General features: G+C 45.6%; 1 protein-coding gene across 47 annotated transcripts in view; it reads left to right on the top strand.

The window, feature by feature from the left end:
• The window catches only part of DEPDC5 (DEP domain containing 5, GATOR1 subcomplex subunit), a 166,778-nt gene that overhangs the window by 84,551 nt on the left and 65,166 nt on the right, over positions 1–17,061 (top strand). For all 47 annotated transcript variants that reach the window (XR_010578372.2, XR_010578375.1, XR_010578374.1 and 44 more), the window contains 5 exons: positions 1,028–1,188; positions 5,441–5,558; positions 5,989–6,156; positions 7,972–8,191; positions 9,794–9,927. Coding sequence is in view for 41 of the 47 variants with exons in the window: in XM_074003906.1 (XP_073860007.1) it covers positions 1,028–1,188; positions 5,441–5,558; positions 5,989–6,156; positions 7,972–8,191; positions 9,794–9,927 (801 nt within the window). In the remaining 6 variants the exon portion in view is untranslated. The remainder of the gene's footprint in view (positions 1–1,027; positions 1,189–5,440; positions 5,559–5,988; positions 6,157–7,971; positions 8,192–9,793; positions 9,928–17,061) is intronic.

Raw genomic sequence — 17,061 nt, 5'->3', positions numbered from 1 at the left:
TGAATTTTCAAGCCTGTGTCCTCTTTTTATATTTGGGTAATTTTTTTTTTTTTTTTTGGAGACAGAGTCTTACTCTGTCACCCAGGCTGGAGTGCAGTAGCACAGTCTCGCCTCACTGCAATCTCTGCCTCCCAGGTTCAAGTGATTCTCATGCCTCAGCCTCCTGAGTAGCTGGGACTATAGGTGTGTGCCACCATGCCCAGCTAATTTTTTGTATTTTTAGTAGAGACGGAGTTTCACCATGTTGGCCAGGCTGGTCTCAAACTTCCGACCTCAGGTAATCCACCCGCCTCGGCCTCCCAAAGTGATGGGATTACAGGCGTGAGCTGCTGCGCTGGCTGTGGGTAATTTTATGATGTAAGAACTGTGCATTTCTCCAGAGTTCTATTGACATCAACTATTTCTCCTTGTCGACTGATTTATTTTTAACTCCAGTTTTTTCTGGCCTCGCTGATTATTCTCATATTTTCTAATGCAATTATTTTGGGCACACTAAATCTGATCTTCTTTTCTAAAATTATTCATTTGGGCATTGAGTTACCTGCCTCTTTTCACCTCTTTGAACTGTTAATTTTCCCCAAAGCACTGATTTACAAATTGTTGGTGGTTTTTTTTTCGTATTTTCTATTATATTTTCTTTCTATCTCTCTTTTATATACTGTCATCCAGGCTGAAGTGCAGTGATGCAATCTTGGCTCACTGCAACCTCTGCTGAGACTACAAGTGCATGCCACCATACTTGGCTAATTTTTGTTTTTTGTTTTTTTTTTTTTTGTAGAGACAGGGTTTTGCCATGTTGCCCAGACTGGTCTTGAATTCCTGGGCTTATGCAATCTGCCCGTGTCAGTCTTCCGGAGTGCTAGGATTACAGATGTGAGCCACTGTGCCCAGCTCAAACTGTTAGTTTTATGAAGCACCGTAGAATGGTTATAAGGGGATGATGCAAAGGAGATGATGAGACTGTGCAGTCTTAAGTGTCACTGTCTCAGGCCAAGCATCTGTATGAGCAATCATCTGTTTTCTTCAGGAGGGACGAAGACGGTGTGCAGATGACAGCCCAGCAGGTGTTTGAAGAGTTTATTTGCCAGCGTCTCATGCAGGGCTACCAAATCATAGTGCAGCCCAAGGCACAAAAACCCAACCCTGCCGTCCCACCCCCGCTGAGCAGTAGCCCACTCTATAGCCGAGGTGAGTTTTTCTCCTTGGATTTATATTTTCGTCTCTTCTACTATATATGTGGAAGTGAGTTTTCAAGATGGTAGATAATAGATAAATTTAGTAGTAATTGTTTTTGACACAAAAGTTTTCTTCATAAATTCTACTTAAGTGAGGAATAAAGTCTCCTTTAGGTATGGATTTATTGTAAATGCTCTCTTTAATTTACAACTCTCCCTTTAAGGCAGTGGATGTGACCAAGTTCAGGAATGGGACAGCCTGGGAATAGTAGGCAGCTGAGTCACTACTGAGCTGTCAAAGTTTCTAAACCCAGAAACCTATATTTAATTGTTTCTAGTACAGTACCTGGCACACAGCAGACTGTCGAACGTTACCTAAACCTGAAGTTTACTTTTGTTCTTATTTTCCTATTCTGATTTCATCTGTCTCTATCCCTGAAGCTTGGTGGCTTGAAGCAAGAATGGGTCATCCATGAGGGGCAGATTAGGCTAGTAAGTGACAGAGAATCAGTGTTCCTAGTTGAATCAGAGCCAGGCAGTGGAGAGCTCCTCTAAAATAAGTCTAACAGAGGGAATTAAGTACAGGTGCCTGGAATCAGAAAGCAGTAATCACTTCCTGGAACAATCAGTGAGCTGTCTTAGTTTCCTGTCTCTTCATTATTGCTAACAAGACCCCCACCTCCCCTGATCACTTAGTGATAACCTTGGATCATCTTTGTCTGCCCATGAAAGCTTCTTGGGCCAGAGGATCAGAGAACTGTGGCCCTGTTAGCGGGAGCATGTGGTCATCCAGCCCAGGCCCTGCGGTTTATGTATAAAGCTTTGGATTCCCCCTAGATTTTCTTTGAATGTCCCTTGTGATGTTTATCACATGTTGCCTTGTATTCATCTTCCAGACCCTACTGAATGTTAACCTTTTTGAGTGCCAAGACTATATCTGTTCATCTTTTTGTCCTCCACAATGGAAACTGCATGCCTGGCATACAATAATATGCAACAGTATGGGTCAATAAGTATATGAATTTGACTGGGTGTAATCCTAGCACGTTGGGAGGCTGAGGCAGGAGGATGCCTTGAGCCCAGGAGTTCAAGAACGGCCTAAGCAATATAGGGAGACTGTCTCTAAAAAGAAAAGAAAAAAAAAATATGTGAATCCGTTTATTCACACATTCATTCAACAACAGTCTTTGAAGTACTTACTCTGCATGACTGGGGAGAGGATTTATAGCCCAGTCAGGGAAAATAACATTAGTCAAACTATGAAATATAATTGTATGTTGTGATAAAGGCTGAGGGAGAAGTCATGGGGCTGTCAGAACATTTAATATGGGGCCCTATCTTATCTGGTGGGTCATGGACAGCTTCCCTGAGGAGGTAAGGTTTGAGCTTAGACCCGAAGTACATGTAGGAGTTACTAGGAGCAGCAGGTTGGAAATGGAGGGCAGGAGTAGAAGGGAAGGGCATGCCAGGCAGAGGCCAGTTTGTGCAAAGGCTGTGTGGCAGAAAACATTGAGATACTTTCTGGACGCCAAAAAGAAGGCTGATATGATGGAGCACAAGGAATGAGCTGGAGGTCCAGCCAGAGATGTCAGGAGACCCAAGTCTATCTGAAGGATTTTGTCCTTTATCCCAAGAGTAATGGGATGAATTCACCTTTCATGTCACTGGTGCCTTCCAGGCTGCCCACCTGTTGTTCTGTGGAATAGCTGGTGGATGTCCCTCAGCGGTCTGAGTTCCTCTGTGTCCAGTTCTGTTCCTGGCTGATCCATGAGCCTCATGTGATGGTTAGTTGGCCAGAGGCTACTTGCCTGACTGTATCATTTCTGGTTATTTTTTTGCTGTGATAAATTTAATCTCTCTAATTTCTATAGTAACAGAAAGGGTACCATTGTTATCCTAATTACTGGAACAGTTGCCATCACAACCAGGCCTGTGCTGCTTGTTCATCAGAGACTTACTGAATACTAAGTGTGAGCCAGGCCCTGTTCCAGCAGGGAATAGAATAGCATCAGCCCTCCCCTCAGAGTCTGCAGCCTATGGCAGAGTCAGATGTTAAACTAATAAACTACAAGTATATATTTGATCACAGACTGTGAAGAATAAATACCATGCAGGATAAACACAGGGATAACTGGGGTGCACCTAATTTAGAATCGGGGTGTCTGGTACGATGTCAGATGCTCATGAACCTTGCCCCATGACGTTGTCTCTCCAATAGCCAGCAGAGTGTTTGTTGCATGAATAAAGGAATGCTTGGATGAGGGCTTGCCCTCTTTCTTGCTGTAGAAAGTGAGATTTGGTGCCCAAGATCATAGAAGCTGGCAAGTGAAAGTGCTGGGGTTGGACCTGGGGTCTCTCGAGTCGCTTCTGTTTTGTATGCAGCTGGCCTGCTGCTCCTTTGGCACCATCTGGGATATTTCCATATTCACAGTGAATATTATTTCAGCCTCTGCTGTCCTCTCTCCTCTTGACTGCTCCCATGCTGCCTGTCACCGTGTGACTGTCCCAGAGCTGAATGAGAGTGTTGCTGGTGGAGGGTGTCTAGGTTCTTGGCACCTCAAACAAAGAATTGGACAAAACGCACAAACAAAGCAAGGAAAGAATGAAGCAGCAAAAGCAGAGATTTATTGAAAATGAAAGTACACTCAACAGTGTGGGAGCAGGCTGAAGCATAGGGGCTCAAGGGCTCCTTTACAGAATTTGCTGGGGTTTAAATACCCTCTGGAAGTTTCCCCATTGGTTACTTGGTGCATACCCTATGTAAATGAAGTAGTGGCTCTCAGTCAGTCTGGTTGGTTGGGGAAAGCTCCCAATCAGAGGCTGAAGTGAAGTTTCAAAGTTATACTCCTATACAAACGTCTGATTGGTTGTAAAAATCAAACCAATCAGAGAGACACTTTCAGTTTTCCATCTGCCTCACAGAAAAAGCAGGGAGTGGTTTGCGAAGGGAGTAACCTCCAGTTCTTTTGTTACTTAGGTGTGGAAAATTGGAGTTTTTCTTTTGATTTAGTTTTAGGAAGTCAGCCTGAATTGGCCTTAGAATTCCCTGCCTCCAAACCCTGTTCTCCTGCCTCAAGAGGACTCCCTTTCATTTCTAGATCAAAGGAATCTTGGCTTGGCTTGGCTTGGTTGTTCTTTTGAGGCGTGATTTTACTCTCTTGAACACTTGTCATTTTCTTGATTCCTGATTATTTTCCTCTTTCCTGCATTCAATTCAGTTCAGCTAATACTGCACATGGCACTTTATCAGGTGCTACTAAAAATGTAAGGAGGAACAATGTTTGAGCCCTGGCCTCCTGGAATTTTTAATTTGTAAGGGGTGAGAGACATACACACAAGGAGCTATATACAAGGTAGAATTCAGACTGCTGATGGGGTCTGACGGCTTTCTGGAAGAAGTAGCATTTGATGGTGACTTTAAATGATCTGGGATTTCAGTGGTGGCCCAGGAAGAGAATGCAAAAGAAACAACATGAGCAGGCCGGGTGCAGTGGCTCACCCCTGTAATCCCAGCACTTCGGGAGGCCGAGGCGAGTGGATCACCTGAGGTCCGGAGTTCAAGACCAGCCTGACCAACATAGAGAAACCCTGTCTCTACTAAAAATACAAAATTAGCCGGGCATGGTAGAGCCTGCCTGTAATCCCAACTACTCAGGAGGCTGAGACAGGAGAACTGCTTGAACCCAGGAGGTGGAGGTTGCAGTCAGTCGAGATCATACCATCGCACTCCAGCCTAGGCAACAAGAGCGAAACTCCATCTCAAAAAAAAAAAAAAGAAAAGAAAAGAAACAACATGAGCAGATATTTGCAGCAAATAAATAAATGGTCCTTTTAGACTGAAACTTGGTATAGCAGTTTAGAAGTAGTGAGAGCTAGGACCAGAAAGCTAGGTTGACTGCCACCTTGGAGTGAGAACCTCGAATGCTGGAGTAGTGCAGTTCCATTTTAGTAACACAGTCATCTCTTACAGAACTTTCCTCTCCAGAGGATGAGGTATCAGGTTGTTCAGCTTTGAGTCTGCCATCTAGGTGCTATCAGCCAGCACCTTCAGGCTCTAATCTGCTCTTGGTTGGTTTAATAACAAAAATCTGCCAACCTCAGGAGTTTTTTGTTTTGTTTTTTGAACCAAGAATAACTTTCTTCCATGAAATTGCCCCTCAAGAGAAAGTGTTACATCGTTTTCTGAATCTATATGGATGAGAAACAGTTGCTTGTTATAGGAATGAGCTTCAAACAGATGGAGGAAATTATTATTTTTCTGTTAGGCCTTGTGTCCCGAAACCGCCCCGAGGAGGAGGACCAGTATTGGCTGAGTATGGGCAGAACGTTCCACAAAGTGACGCTGAAGGATAAGATGATCACAGTGACACGATACCTTCCCAAGTGAGTATATGGATATTTAAGGTCTTTAGTTATTGTCCTGAATTATGACTGCATACTAAATTATGTGTATAAACTGAGGAAGCTCAGTGGTTGGTTTTTCTTTTGGAGTTTTTGTTTGTTTGTTTGTTTCTAGGGCTATTGTAGGGTTATAGCTTACCTGTTTCCAGAAGGGATTTGATTCATCTTACAATGATTAGCATGATTCATAACAAGCCTATTTCAAATAAAGATTGTGAGGAGAGAAGAAGGAAGGAGTTTAAGAAGATCTGAGAAATTTCTAGTACCGTTCCCTGGGATGAGTTGGTTACTACAGTTGAGGGGTAAATGTCAAGGATGGTTCTAAGTGTATAGAGATAGAAAATATAGAGAAGAATTGGCAGAAATTTGTCTCTAACTCTTTTGAATTTGGGGGCCTGCCCTTATTTTGCAGGTATCCTTATGAATCTGCCCAGATCCACTATACCTACAGCCTCTGTCCTTCCCACTCAGACTCAGAGTTCGTCTCCTGCTGGGTGGAATTCTCCCATGAACGGCTGGAGGAGTACAAGTGGAATTACTTAGATCAGTATATCTGTTCTGCCGGCTCTGAAGATTTCAGGTCAGAGTGTGAACTTTGGATTTCCATCCTTGCAGCCTTGGGCGAGGATGTAATGTGTGTTTTTTTTTTTTTTTTTTTTTTTTTTTTTTTGAGACGGAGTCTCACTCTGTCGCCCAGGCTGGAGTGCAGTGGCGCAATCTCCACTCACTGCAAGCTCCGCCTCCCGGGTTCACACCATTCTCCTGCCTCAGCCTCCTGAGTAGCTGGGACAACAGGCGCCAGCCACCACGCCTGGCTAATTTTTGAATCCTTAGTAAAGACGGGGTTTCACAGTGTCAGCCAGGATGGTCTTGATCTCCTCACCTCGTGATCCACCCATCTCGGCCTCCCAAAGCGGCATATGTGTATTTTAACACTTTCTGAGCTTTCTCTCTCTCTCTCTCCCTTTTTTTTCTTTATAAAGAGACAGGATTGGCTGGGCGCAGTGGCTCACGCCTGTAATCCCAGCAATTTGGGAGGCTGAGGTGAGCGGATCACCTGAGGTCAGGAGTTTGAGACCAGCCTGGCCAGCATGGCAAAATCCTGTCTCTACTAAAAATACAAAAATTAGATGGGTGTGGTGGTGCGTGCCTGTAATCCCAGCTACTCGGGAGGCTGAGGCAGAAGAATTGCTTGAACCCAGGAGGTGGAGGAGTAGTGAGCCAAGATCAAGCCATTGCACTCCAGCCTGGGCAACAAGAGGGAAACTCTGTCTCAGAAAATAAATAAATTAATCAATTAAAATTAACTGGGCTTGGTGGCATACCCGTGTAGTCCTAGCTACTCAGGAGGCCGAAGTGCTTGAACCCAGGAGGTCGTGGCTACAGTGAGCCTTGATAGTGCCACCACACTGTAGCCTGGGCAACACAGCAAGACCTTGTCTCAAAAAAAAAAAAAATAGGTTAATGTGATAAATTTTTTGTGATGTGTATTTTACCACAATTGAAAAAGCAAACCCCATGAAACTCAGTGATGACGTGCACTTTGATGCAAGTGGCAGTGCAGATTGTATTCTTAACATTTTCCTCACTGGTTGGCTGGTAGCTTTGTGGTGTCTCATTTTTAGTTTTTGATTTCTATGCATGACTTGTGATTGTGATGATAGCCACAAATTCACTGGACCTGGGTTTGCAGAAGCATTCTGGCATCTCTGGGATCAAAGCAAAAACTGCTTTTGTGGTCTTCCTTCAGAGCTTGTATTTTCTTTTTTTTTTTTTTTTTTTTTTGAGACAGGGTGGAGATGGGGTCTCGCCATGTTGCCCAGGCTGGTCTCAAACTCCTCAGCTCAAGCAATCCTCCTGCCTAGGCCTCCCAAAGTGCTGGGATTACAGGCGTGAGCCACCGTGCCCATCCTCAGAACTTGTATTTTCTTTTTTTTTTTTTTTTTTGAGACGGAGTCTTGCTCTGTCACCCAGGCTGGAGTGCAGTGGCCGGATCTCGGCTCACTGCAAGCTCCGCCTCCCAGGTTCACGCCATTCTCCTGCCTCAGCCTCCCGAGTAGCTGGGACTATAGGCGCCCGCCACCTCGCCCGGCTAGTTTTTTTTTTTGTATTTTTTAGTAGAGACGGGGTTTCACCGGGTTAGCCAGGATGGTCTCGATCTCCTGACCTCGTGATCCGCCCGTCTCGGCCTCCCAAAGTGCTGGGATTACAGGCGTGAGCCACTGCGCCCGGCCAGAACTTGTATTTTCAACAAAGCCATGAGCTGTAGCATCAGACGAACACATACTCATGGGGAGATGGACCTTCACACACCAGCTCCGCACACTTTACCGAGAGTGCTTTCATTATCTCCTTTTTCTCACCACCACTCTGTGCCTTCCTCGGCCCCCTGTAGCTTAATTGAGTCTCTGAAGTTCTGGAGGACCCGCTTCCTGCTGCTGCCAGCCTGTGTCACCGCCACCAAGCGCATCACAGAGGGGGAGGCCCACTGCGACATCTATGGGGACAGGCCCCGTGCAGACGAGGACGAATGGCAACTCCTGGATGGCTTTATCCGCTTTGTGGAGGGCTTGAATCGCATTCGCAGGCGGCATCGCTCGGATCGCATGATGCGGGTAAGGGCTCCTTGGACTCAGGGAGTGTGCCTGGTGTGAGATGCAGGTTTGCCACCTCCTCTGTTAGGGGCCTCTCATCATTAGCCTATTTGTTTACTCGTCAGTTGCCCAGTGTTTACCTTAAATCCAAAACAGTGTTTTCTTCTCCACTGCACGATAAAGGAGGAAGGGATAGTGTGCAGGCAGTGACTGGGTGGTGTTCTGTGGCACAGAGCCACTCCCTTCCACCTGAAGACACGGTGCCTTGAGGTCCTCCCCAGGTGGGACCCTATGTTGAGCACAGCTGCTTGTGTGACTAGGTGCTGAACTGCTGAGTAGAAACTCTCAGGAGGTGAACAGCCGCAGTCCTTCCTCACTCATCTTGCTCCAGCGTTCCCAGCACCCCGTGCCTCATTCAGTCACACACCACCCAGTGCGGAGACTCAGGCTTCTGGGGGTTATGGAATATGCCAGCTCTAAGGGGCAGAACTGGGATTCAGCATTTTTTTTTAAACTAATATATAGTACAATTGACATGTGTGTGTATGTACACAGGTCTATGAATTTTAACAAATATATAGATTCATGTAACCACCACCATCACTTCAAAAAAATTCTCTCATGCTAGGCTTTTTTTTTTTTTTTTTTGAGACATGGTCTCACTCTGTTGCCCAAGCAGGAGTGTGGTGGCATGATCATGGCTCAACTGCAGCCTTGACCTCCCACCTTAGCCCTCCAAGTAGCTGGGACTAAATGTCCAACTAATTTTTTTATTTGTTATAGAGATGGGATTTCCCCATTTTGCCCAGGTTTTTCTCAAATTCCTGGGCTCAAGCAGTCCTCCTGCCATGGCCTCCTAAAGTGCTGGGATTACAGGCATGAGCCACCATGCCCGGACTTATGCTAGTCTTTATAGTCACGTTCTCCCCTATCTCTAATCCGTGGCAACCGCTGGTGTGTTCCTTATCACTGTACTTTTGTCTTTTCCAAACATCACAGAAAAGAGTCACATCATATGTGAAAAGGTCATATATTATTGTCTTCTTTCACTTAGCATAATACCTTTGGATTCATCCAAGTTGCGTGTGTAAGTAGTTCACTCTTTTTAATCACCAGGGAATGTTCCATCATCAGCCATGTTTTTTTGTTTTTAACCTCAAGTTCAGTATTCTTCCTCTCACACCAGCTGTCTTGTGTACACAACATCACTTATGATTAAAAACATGTCTGGGAGAACTTGGATAGTGGGAAGAACTTTGGTTTTGGAGTGAGGTCACTGGAGTTTGGATTCCAGCTCCAGTAGGATGTAGGGTAAGTCCCTTAACCTCTCTGAGCTTCAGTTTCTTCTTCTGTAAAATAGGACTAACATTGTTTACTTCATAGAGCTGTGGTGAGGGTGAAATGAGATGATGTGCAAATAAAGTGGCAGTTTATTTTTAGTTCACCAGGCATTTGAGTGAAATGTTGTTTTCTGTCACTTGCTGAACACTGAGAACCCATGTTCCTTGACCCTGTCCATTGGATTCCCAGGGCCTGGGAATGCTGCAGCATGCCCTGGGACCTGAGTGGCTTCCACTGAGAGCCCACTCGGCTGATGGCCTTGTCTCCTCTTCTCTGCTTTAGAAAGGGACCGCCATGAAAGGCTTGCAGATGACCGGGCCCATTTCCACACATTCTCTGGAGTCAGCCGCACCCCCAGTGGGGAAGAAGGGAACCTCGGCTCTCTCTGCCCTGTTGGAGATGGAGGCCAGTCAGAAGTAAGTGCCTGGTAGAAGAGTGACTTGTCCCCATCTTGACAGCCCTGAGGGTTTTCAGTGCCCTGTTCCCATGAGGGGGTGAAATATTTCCTTTACAAGTAGCTTGTAATTAGGAAGAAGACATTTATGTGAAAAGAAAGCTAGGCTAATACCTGGTAGGTGTTGGATAACATGAAATAGGCCAGAAGTTATAAACTTTTAGATTGGGACTTAATTGAAATACAGACTCATTTGGTTTGGCCCACAAAATATTACGGCATATTTGAGCCAGGGCCAGGTATGGTGGCTCAGGCCTGTAATCCCACCACTTTGGAAGGCCAAGGTGGGCAGATCACTTGAGGCCAGGAGTTTGGGACCAGCCTGGCCAACATGGCAAAACCCTGTCTTTACTGGGGAAAAAAAAAAAAAAACCACTGTATTAGTCCATTCTCACACTGCTGATAAAGACATACCTGAGACTGAGTAATTATAAAGGAAAGAAGTTGAATCGACTCACAGTTCTGCAGGGCTGGGGAGGCCTCAGGAAACTTACGATCATGGCAGAAGGGGAAGCAAACACAACCTTCTTCACATGGCAGCAGCAAAAAGTGCAGAGTGAAGGTGGGGGAAAAGCCCCTTATAAAACCATCACGTCTTGTGAGAACTCACTATCCTGAGGACAGCATGGAGGTAACCGCCCCCATGATTAAATTACCTCTCACCTGGACCCTCCCATGACATGTGGGGATTACGGGAACCGTAACTAAAGATAAGATTTGGGTGGGGATACAGACAAACCATATCATTTTGCCCCTGGCCCCTCCCAGTTCTCATGTCCTTGCATTTCAAAACACAGTCATGCCTTCTTAACAGTCCCCCAAAGTCTTAATTCATTCCAGCATTAACTCAAAAGTCCAAGTCCAATGTCTCATCTGAGACAAGGCAAATCCCTTTTACCTATGAGCTTGTAAAGTCAAAAGCAAGTTAGTTACTTCCTTGATACAATGGGGTACAGGCCTTGGGTAAATACACCCGTTCCAAATGGGAGAAATTGGCCAAAACAGAGGGATTACAGGCCCCATGCAAGTCTGAAATCCAATAGGGCAACCATTAAACTTTAAAGTTCCAAAACGATCTCCTTTGACTCCATGTCTCACATTTATGGCACGCTGATACAAGAGGTAGGCTCCCAGGGCCTTGGGTAGCTCCAGCCCTGTGGCTCTACAGGGTACAGCCCCCTTTCTGGCTGCTTTCATGGGCTGGCATTGAGTGTCTGCCACTTTTCCAGGTGCATAGTGCATGCTGTTGGTGGATCTACCATTCTGGGGTCTGGTGGATGGTGGCCCACTTCTCACAGCTCCACTAGGCAGTGCCCCAGCAGAGACTCTTTGTGGGGCCTCCAACCCCACATTTTCCTTTTGCACTGCCCTAGCAGAGGTTCTCCATGAGGGACCTGCCCCTGAAGCAAACTTCTGCCTCCTCTGAAATCTAAGCAGAGATTCCCAAACCTCAATTCTTGACTTCTGTGCATGCACAGGCTCTACACCACATAGAAGCTGCCAAGGCTTGGAGCTTACACCCTCTGAAGCCATGCCTGAGCTGTACCTTGTGCCCTTTTAGCCATGGCGGAAGTGACTGGTATGCAGTGCACTGTCTTCCCTAGGCAGCACACAGCAGGAGGCCCTAGGCCAGGCCCAGGAAACCAATTTTTCCTCGTAGGCCTCCAATCCTATAATGGGAGGGTTGGCGTGAAGGTCTCTGACATGCCTTGGAGACATTTTCCCCATTGTATTGGTGATTAACATTAAGCTCTTCCAATGGTGTGAACCTGGGAGGCAGAGCTTGCGGTGAGCAGGAGATCGTGCAGCTGCATTCTAGCCTGGGCGACAGAGCGAGACTCCATCTCAAAAATAAAAAATAAAAATAAAGGCCGGGCGTGGTGGCTCACGCCTGTAATCCCAGCACTTTGGGAGGCCGAGGCGGGCGGATCACAAGGTCAGGAGATCGAGACCACGGTGAAACCCCGTCTCTACTAAAAATACAAAAAATGAGCCGAGCGCGGTGGCGGGCGCCTGTAGTCCCAGCTACTCGGGAGGCTGGGGCAGGAGAATGGTGTGAACCCGGGAGGCGGAGCTTGCAGTGAGCCAGGATCGCGCCACTGCGCTCCAGCTTGGGCGACAGCGAGACTCTGTCTCAAAAAAAAAAAAAAATAAAATAAATAAATAAATAAATAAATAAAATAAAATAAAAAATAAAAAAATTAGGCTCCTTGTACTTATGCAAATTTCTGCAATAGGCTTGAATTTCTCCCCAGAAAATGGGTTTTTCTTTTCTGTCACGTCATCAGGCTGCCAAGTTTCCAAACTCTGCTTCCTCTTGAACACTTTGCCACTTAGAAATTTCTTCCGCCAGATATCCTAAATCATCTTCTCAAGTTCAAAGTTTCACAGATCTCTAGAGCAGGGGCGAAATGCCACCAGCCTCTTTGCATAGCAAGAGTGATCTTTACTCCAGTTCCCAACAAGTTCCCCATCTTCATCTGCAACCACCTCAGCCTAGACGTCATTGTCCATATCACTATCAGCATTTTGGTCAAAGCCATTCAACAAGTCTCTAGGAAGTGCCAAACTTTCCCACATCTTCCTGTCTTTTGAGCCCTCCAAGTCACTGGGAAGTTCCAAACTTTCCCACATTTTCCTGTCTTCTTCTGAGCCCCCTGAAACTGTTCAAACCTTTGCCTGTTACCCAATTCCAAAGTCGCTTCCACATTTTCGGGTATCTTTACAGCAGTGCCCCACTCCCCAGTACCAATTTACTGTATTAGTCCATTCTTATGCTACTAATAAAGACATACCCGAGACTGGGTAATTTATAAAGGAAAGAGGTTTAATTGACTCATGGTTCAGCATGGCTGGGGAGGCCTCAGGAAACTTAAAATCATGGCGGAAGAGGAAGCAAACACATGCTTCTTCACATGGGAGCAGCAAGGAGAAGTACAGAGTGAAGGGGAAGGGAAGCCCCTTGTAAAATCATCAGATCTTGACGGGCATAGTGGCTTACACCTATAATCCTAGTACTTTGGGAGGCCTAGGCAGGTGAATCACCTGAGGCCAGGAGTTCAAGACCAGTCCAGCCAACATGGTGAAATCCTGTCTCTACTAATAATACAAAAATTAGTCGGGCATGGTGGCGCACACCTGTAATCCCAATGACTCAGGAGGCTCAGGCAGAAAAATTGCTGGAACCTGGGAGGCGGAGGTTGCAATGAGCTAAGATTGCACCACTGTACTCCAGCCTGGGTGACAGAGCAAGACTCCGTCTTAATAATAATAAGTAAATAAAATAAAACCATCAGATCTCATTAGAACTCACTATCACAAGAATAGCATAGAGGAAACCGCCCCCATTATTCAGTTACCTCCCACTGGGTCCCTCCCAAGACACATGGGGATTATGGGAACTACAATTTGAGATGAGATTTGGGTGGGGATACAGCGAAACCATATCACTGGGTGTGGTGGCGCACGCCTGTAATCACAGCTACTTTGGAGGCTAAGACATGAGAATGTCTTGAACTCAGGAGGCAGAGGTTGCAGTGAGCCAAGATTGTGCCACTAAGCTCCAGCCTGGGCAATAGAGTGAGACTCTGTCTCAACAACAACAACAACAACAAAATTTGAGCCGGGTTTTAAATTTGAAGATTCCATATAAAAATCTGGATTGTATAGATTGCATGTGAATTTTTATATTAAAAATATATATGACATGGTACATGATATATAATATATAAAACAATATATTATAGATAATATAGTATAATACGCAATCCTCAATTTCATATTGGCTGGGAATATAATATACTCAATCCGCAATTTCAGTTACCCAAGGTTAACTGTGGTCCAAAAATAGGCAAGTACAGTACAATAAGATATTTTGAGGAAGAAAAAGAGAGTCCGTATTCACATCACTTTTCTTACTGTATATGGTATAGTTGTTCTATTATTAGTTATTGTTGATAATCTGTTACCGTGCCTAATTTATAAATGAAACTGTAGCATAAGTATGTATTTATAGGGAAAAAACATAGTAGATACAGGGCTTGGTACTACCTTAGGTTTCAGACATCCTCTGGGGATCTTGGAACATATCCCCCTCAAGTAAGTGAGGACTATTGTAATGCAAAGTTGGCCAGGTGCAGTGGCCCATGCCCGTGCTCCTAGCACTTTGGGAGGCCAAGTCGGGTGGATTGCTTGAGCTCACGAGTTCGAGACCAGCCTGGGCAACATAGTGAGACTCTATCTCAAAAAAAAAATTATAGTTAATGTATGAAAATGCAGTTTTGCTTGAGGCCGAGCGCAGTGGCTCATGCCTGTAATCCCAGCACTTTGAGAGGCCAAGGCAGGTGGATCACAAGGTCAAGAGATTGAGACCATCCTGGCCAATGTGGTGAAACCTAATTTCTACTAAAAATATAAAAAGTTAGCTGGCATGGTGGTGCGCATCTGTAGTCCCAGCTACTCGGCAGGCTGAGGCAGGAGAATCGCTTGAACCTGGGAGGCAGAGGTTGCAGTGAGCCAAGATTGCACCACTGCACTCCAGCCTGGTGACAGAGTGAGACTCCATCTCAAAAAAAAAAATCCAGCTTTACTTGAAATAGCGGAGGCTCTATTAACACAGGATCCACATTTGCACCCAGCCACGGTGAGATGGCACTTCAGAAGGGGCATATGCCTTGGGTTCACACTCTGGTCTTACACTTGTCTTATACACTCACTCATGCTACCTAGCTGGCTTCTCTAGGCCTTTGGGTATGTGGCCCCTTTATAAACAGTTAAGTGCAACAGTTGATAAGACACTTTTGGAACCACACTTGGTTGGGAGGGCAGGGAGAGTGTGGTGTCATGGGTGGTGGGATTCAAGCTGGCGTTGTAGGAAGCAAAGCCTTTACATGGGGGTGGGTGAGACTTGAGGAAAGACAAAACACTGCCTTGGGCCACCTTTCCTGCCCCTCTCCACCTCACAGCTAGATCAAGTTCCCTGTGCTTGCCAGCATCCTGGGCCTATGTCCATCAGAGGACTTACCAGTATTCTGCTGGGAGCTACAGTCATCTGTTGACTTCTCCCTGACTTGACTGTGTGCTCTGAGGCCAGAGGCTGCATGCTGTGCCTGGCACATAGTAGGTGTATAATGGATATTTATTGAATGATGGAGGAGGAGGATGCTGAGGGTTCCCCTGTAGAGATGTGAGGTGAGCATGTTAGGGGAGGCTAGACCTTGACTGTTTGGTATGAGGGTCTGTCATGCCCACAGGAACCTGCACACAGTAGGCTTTCCAGAAGTAACATTGAACAAGCAAGGGTGAGGTATGATGCAGACGTGGAATTTGAAAGACAGTATGGGAATTTGGACGCTAGGCTGTCCTTATGCATTCTCATGGCAAGAGGAATCCTTTGAAAGTTTTAAAAATTCTTTTACAGACCAGGCATGGTGGCTCACTCCTGTAATCCCAGCACTTTGGGAGACTCATGCCTGTAATCCCAGCATTTTGGGAGACTCATGCCTGTAATCCCAGCACTTTGGGAGACTGAGAGGTCAGGGTTACTTGAGCCCAGGAGTTCAAGCTCAGGATAGGTAACATAGTGAGACCCCATCTCTACAAAAAATTAGCCTAGTGTAGTGGTGAATGCCGAGGTGGGAGGATTGCTTGAGCCTGGGAGGTTGAGGTTAGGCTGCAATTAGCCTCAGTTGCACCACTGCACTCCAGTCTGGGCGATAGAGCAAGACCCTGTCTCAATAAAAAATGAAAATAACAATTATATTAGAAAATTTCAAAGGGATATGAATAATAGACTGGTATAATAAATTCCTGCTTACCCATCACCCAGTTTCAATGAGTATCATCTCATGGCTGACCTAATTTCATTTCTATCCAACTTATGTTTTCCTTTTCTTTTATTTTTTTAAATCAAATTCCTGGTGTCATTTCTCTTCATCTGTAATATTTCAGAATGTACCTCGGAAAGACAAGTACCCTTTTTTGAAAAACCAAAACCATGGTATTATAATCTACCTTTAAAATTACAACAATTCCTTAATATCATGAAATAGCCAGTTGGTGTCTTTGGCAGAAGTGGTTTTTTCAGAGATGAGCTCCCTGTGTGGGATGGCTTGGTGGGCAGGAGCCAGGAGGCAGAGTCCCATCAGGAGGCTCCCGCTAGTCCAGGCAAGAGGCAGCTGAGGCTGGATGGAGGGTGATGATGAGATGGAAAGGAAGGGATGAAGAACACAGCAGGGTGCCTACGGTGAGGGGACAGATGAGAGAAGGAAAACTGGGGTAGGTTGGGTTTGTTTCTGAGGGCACTGGGTCTTCTTTTGAAAATATCTTTATCAGACCAAGGAAGATGCCAGGAGTCTGTGTGGCAGTTTCTCCCTGTAACTAATCACAGACTTTTCCCACTGGAAAAGAGAACAAGGAACATATGTTGCTGGGAGGGGTGTCAAGCTGGGAGTGAGGTGAAAGGATCTTATTTTGTCAGTGAGTCATTGTTAGTATGCACCAAGGAGCGTGTTTCTGCTTACACTGAAGAAGCATATCGTGGGGGTAGTGGTACCCCCAGTGTGAAGGGTGAGATTCTCAGCCAACCCCAAGGCAGGAGGCAGGACAAAGAGATCCAAGACTTCCTCCTTGCCACGGATGACTGCTCCCGGGAGACGGGCTACATTTTCTCAATAGAGGTAGAGTAGAGGGAGCCAGACCTTTATATAACATTTGTATAACATTTGCTTGCACAGAATTTTTTATTTATGTGTTTTTGTTTTTTCTTTCACTGCCCCAAACAGATTCCGTTTTATTTATTATGCAAAACAGCATACAGTGGCATGAAAACGCTTACAAAATTTCACCTGTAGTCCCACCATCTTACCTTACATCTAACCGTGTATATTTCTTCCAGTTTTCTTCCCATCTTTATCTGTAGGCATTTAGTCAGGCCCTTGTGGAAGACAGAAGCCCTGGAATCTTAGCTTTGTGCTGATTAATAGCAGTGGGACCAGTCTGGGCAGCAGGTGCTGGCCAGTGGGCTTTTCTGTTCCTATTAGATGAGGATGACCCAATGACAGCCAAGTTAGGGCAGAGAGAGAGAAACCCCACCAAG

Source organism: Macaca fascicularis, chromosome 10 (assembly GCF_037993035.2).
Source record: "Macaca fascicularis isolate 582-1 chromosome 10, T2T-MFA8v1.1".
Lineage (NCBI taxonomy): Eukaryota > Metazoa > Chordata > Mammalia > Primates > Cercopithecidae > Macaca > Macaca fascicularis.
Note: the sequence above shows the minus strand (reverse complement) of the source record. Positions and strands in the feature narration are given on the sequence as shown.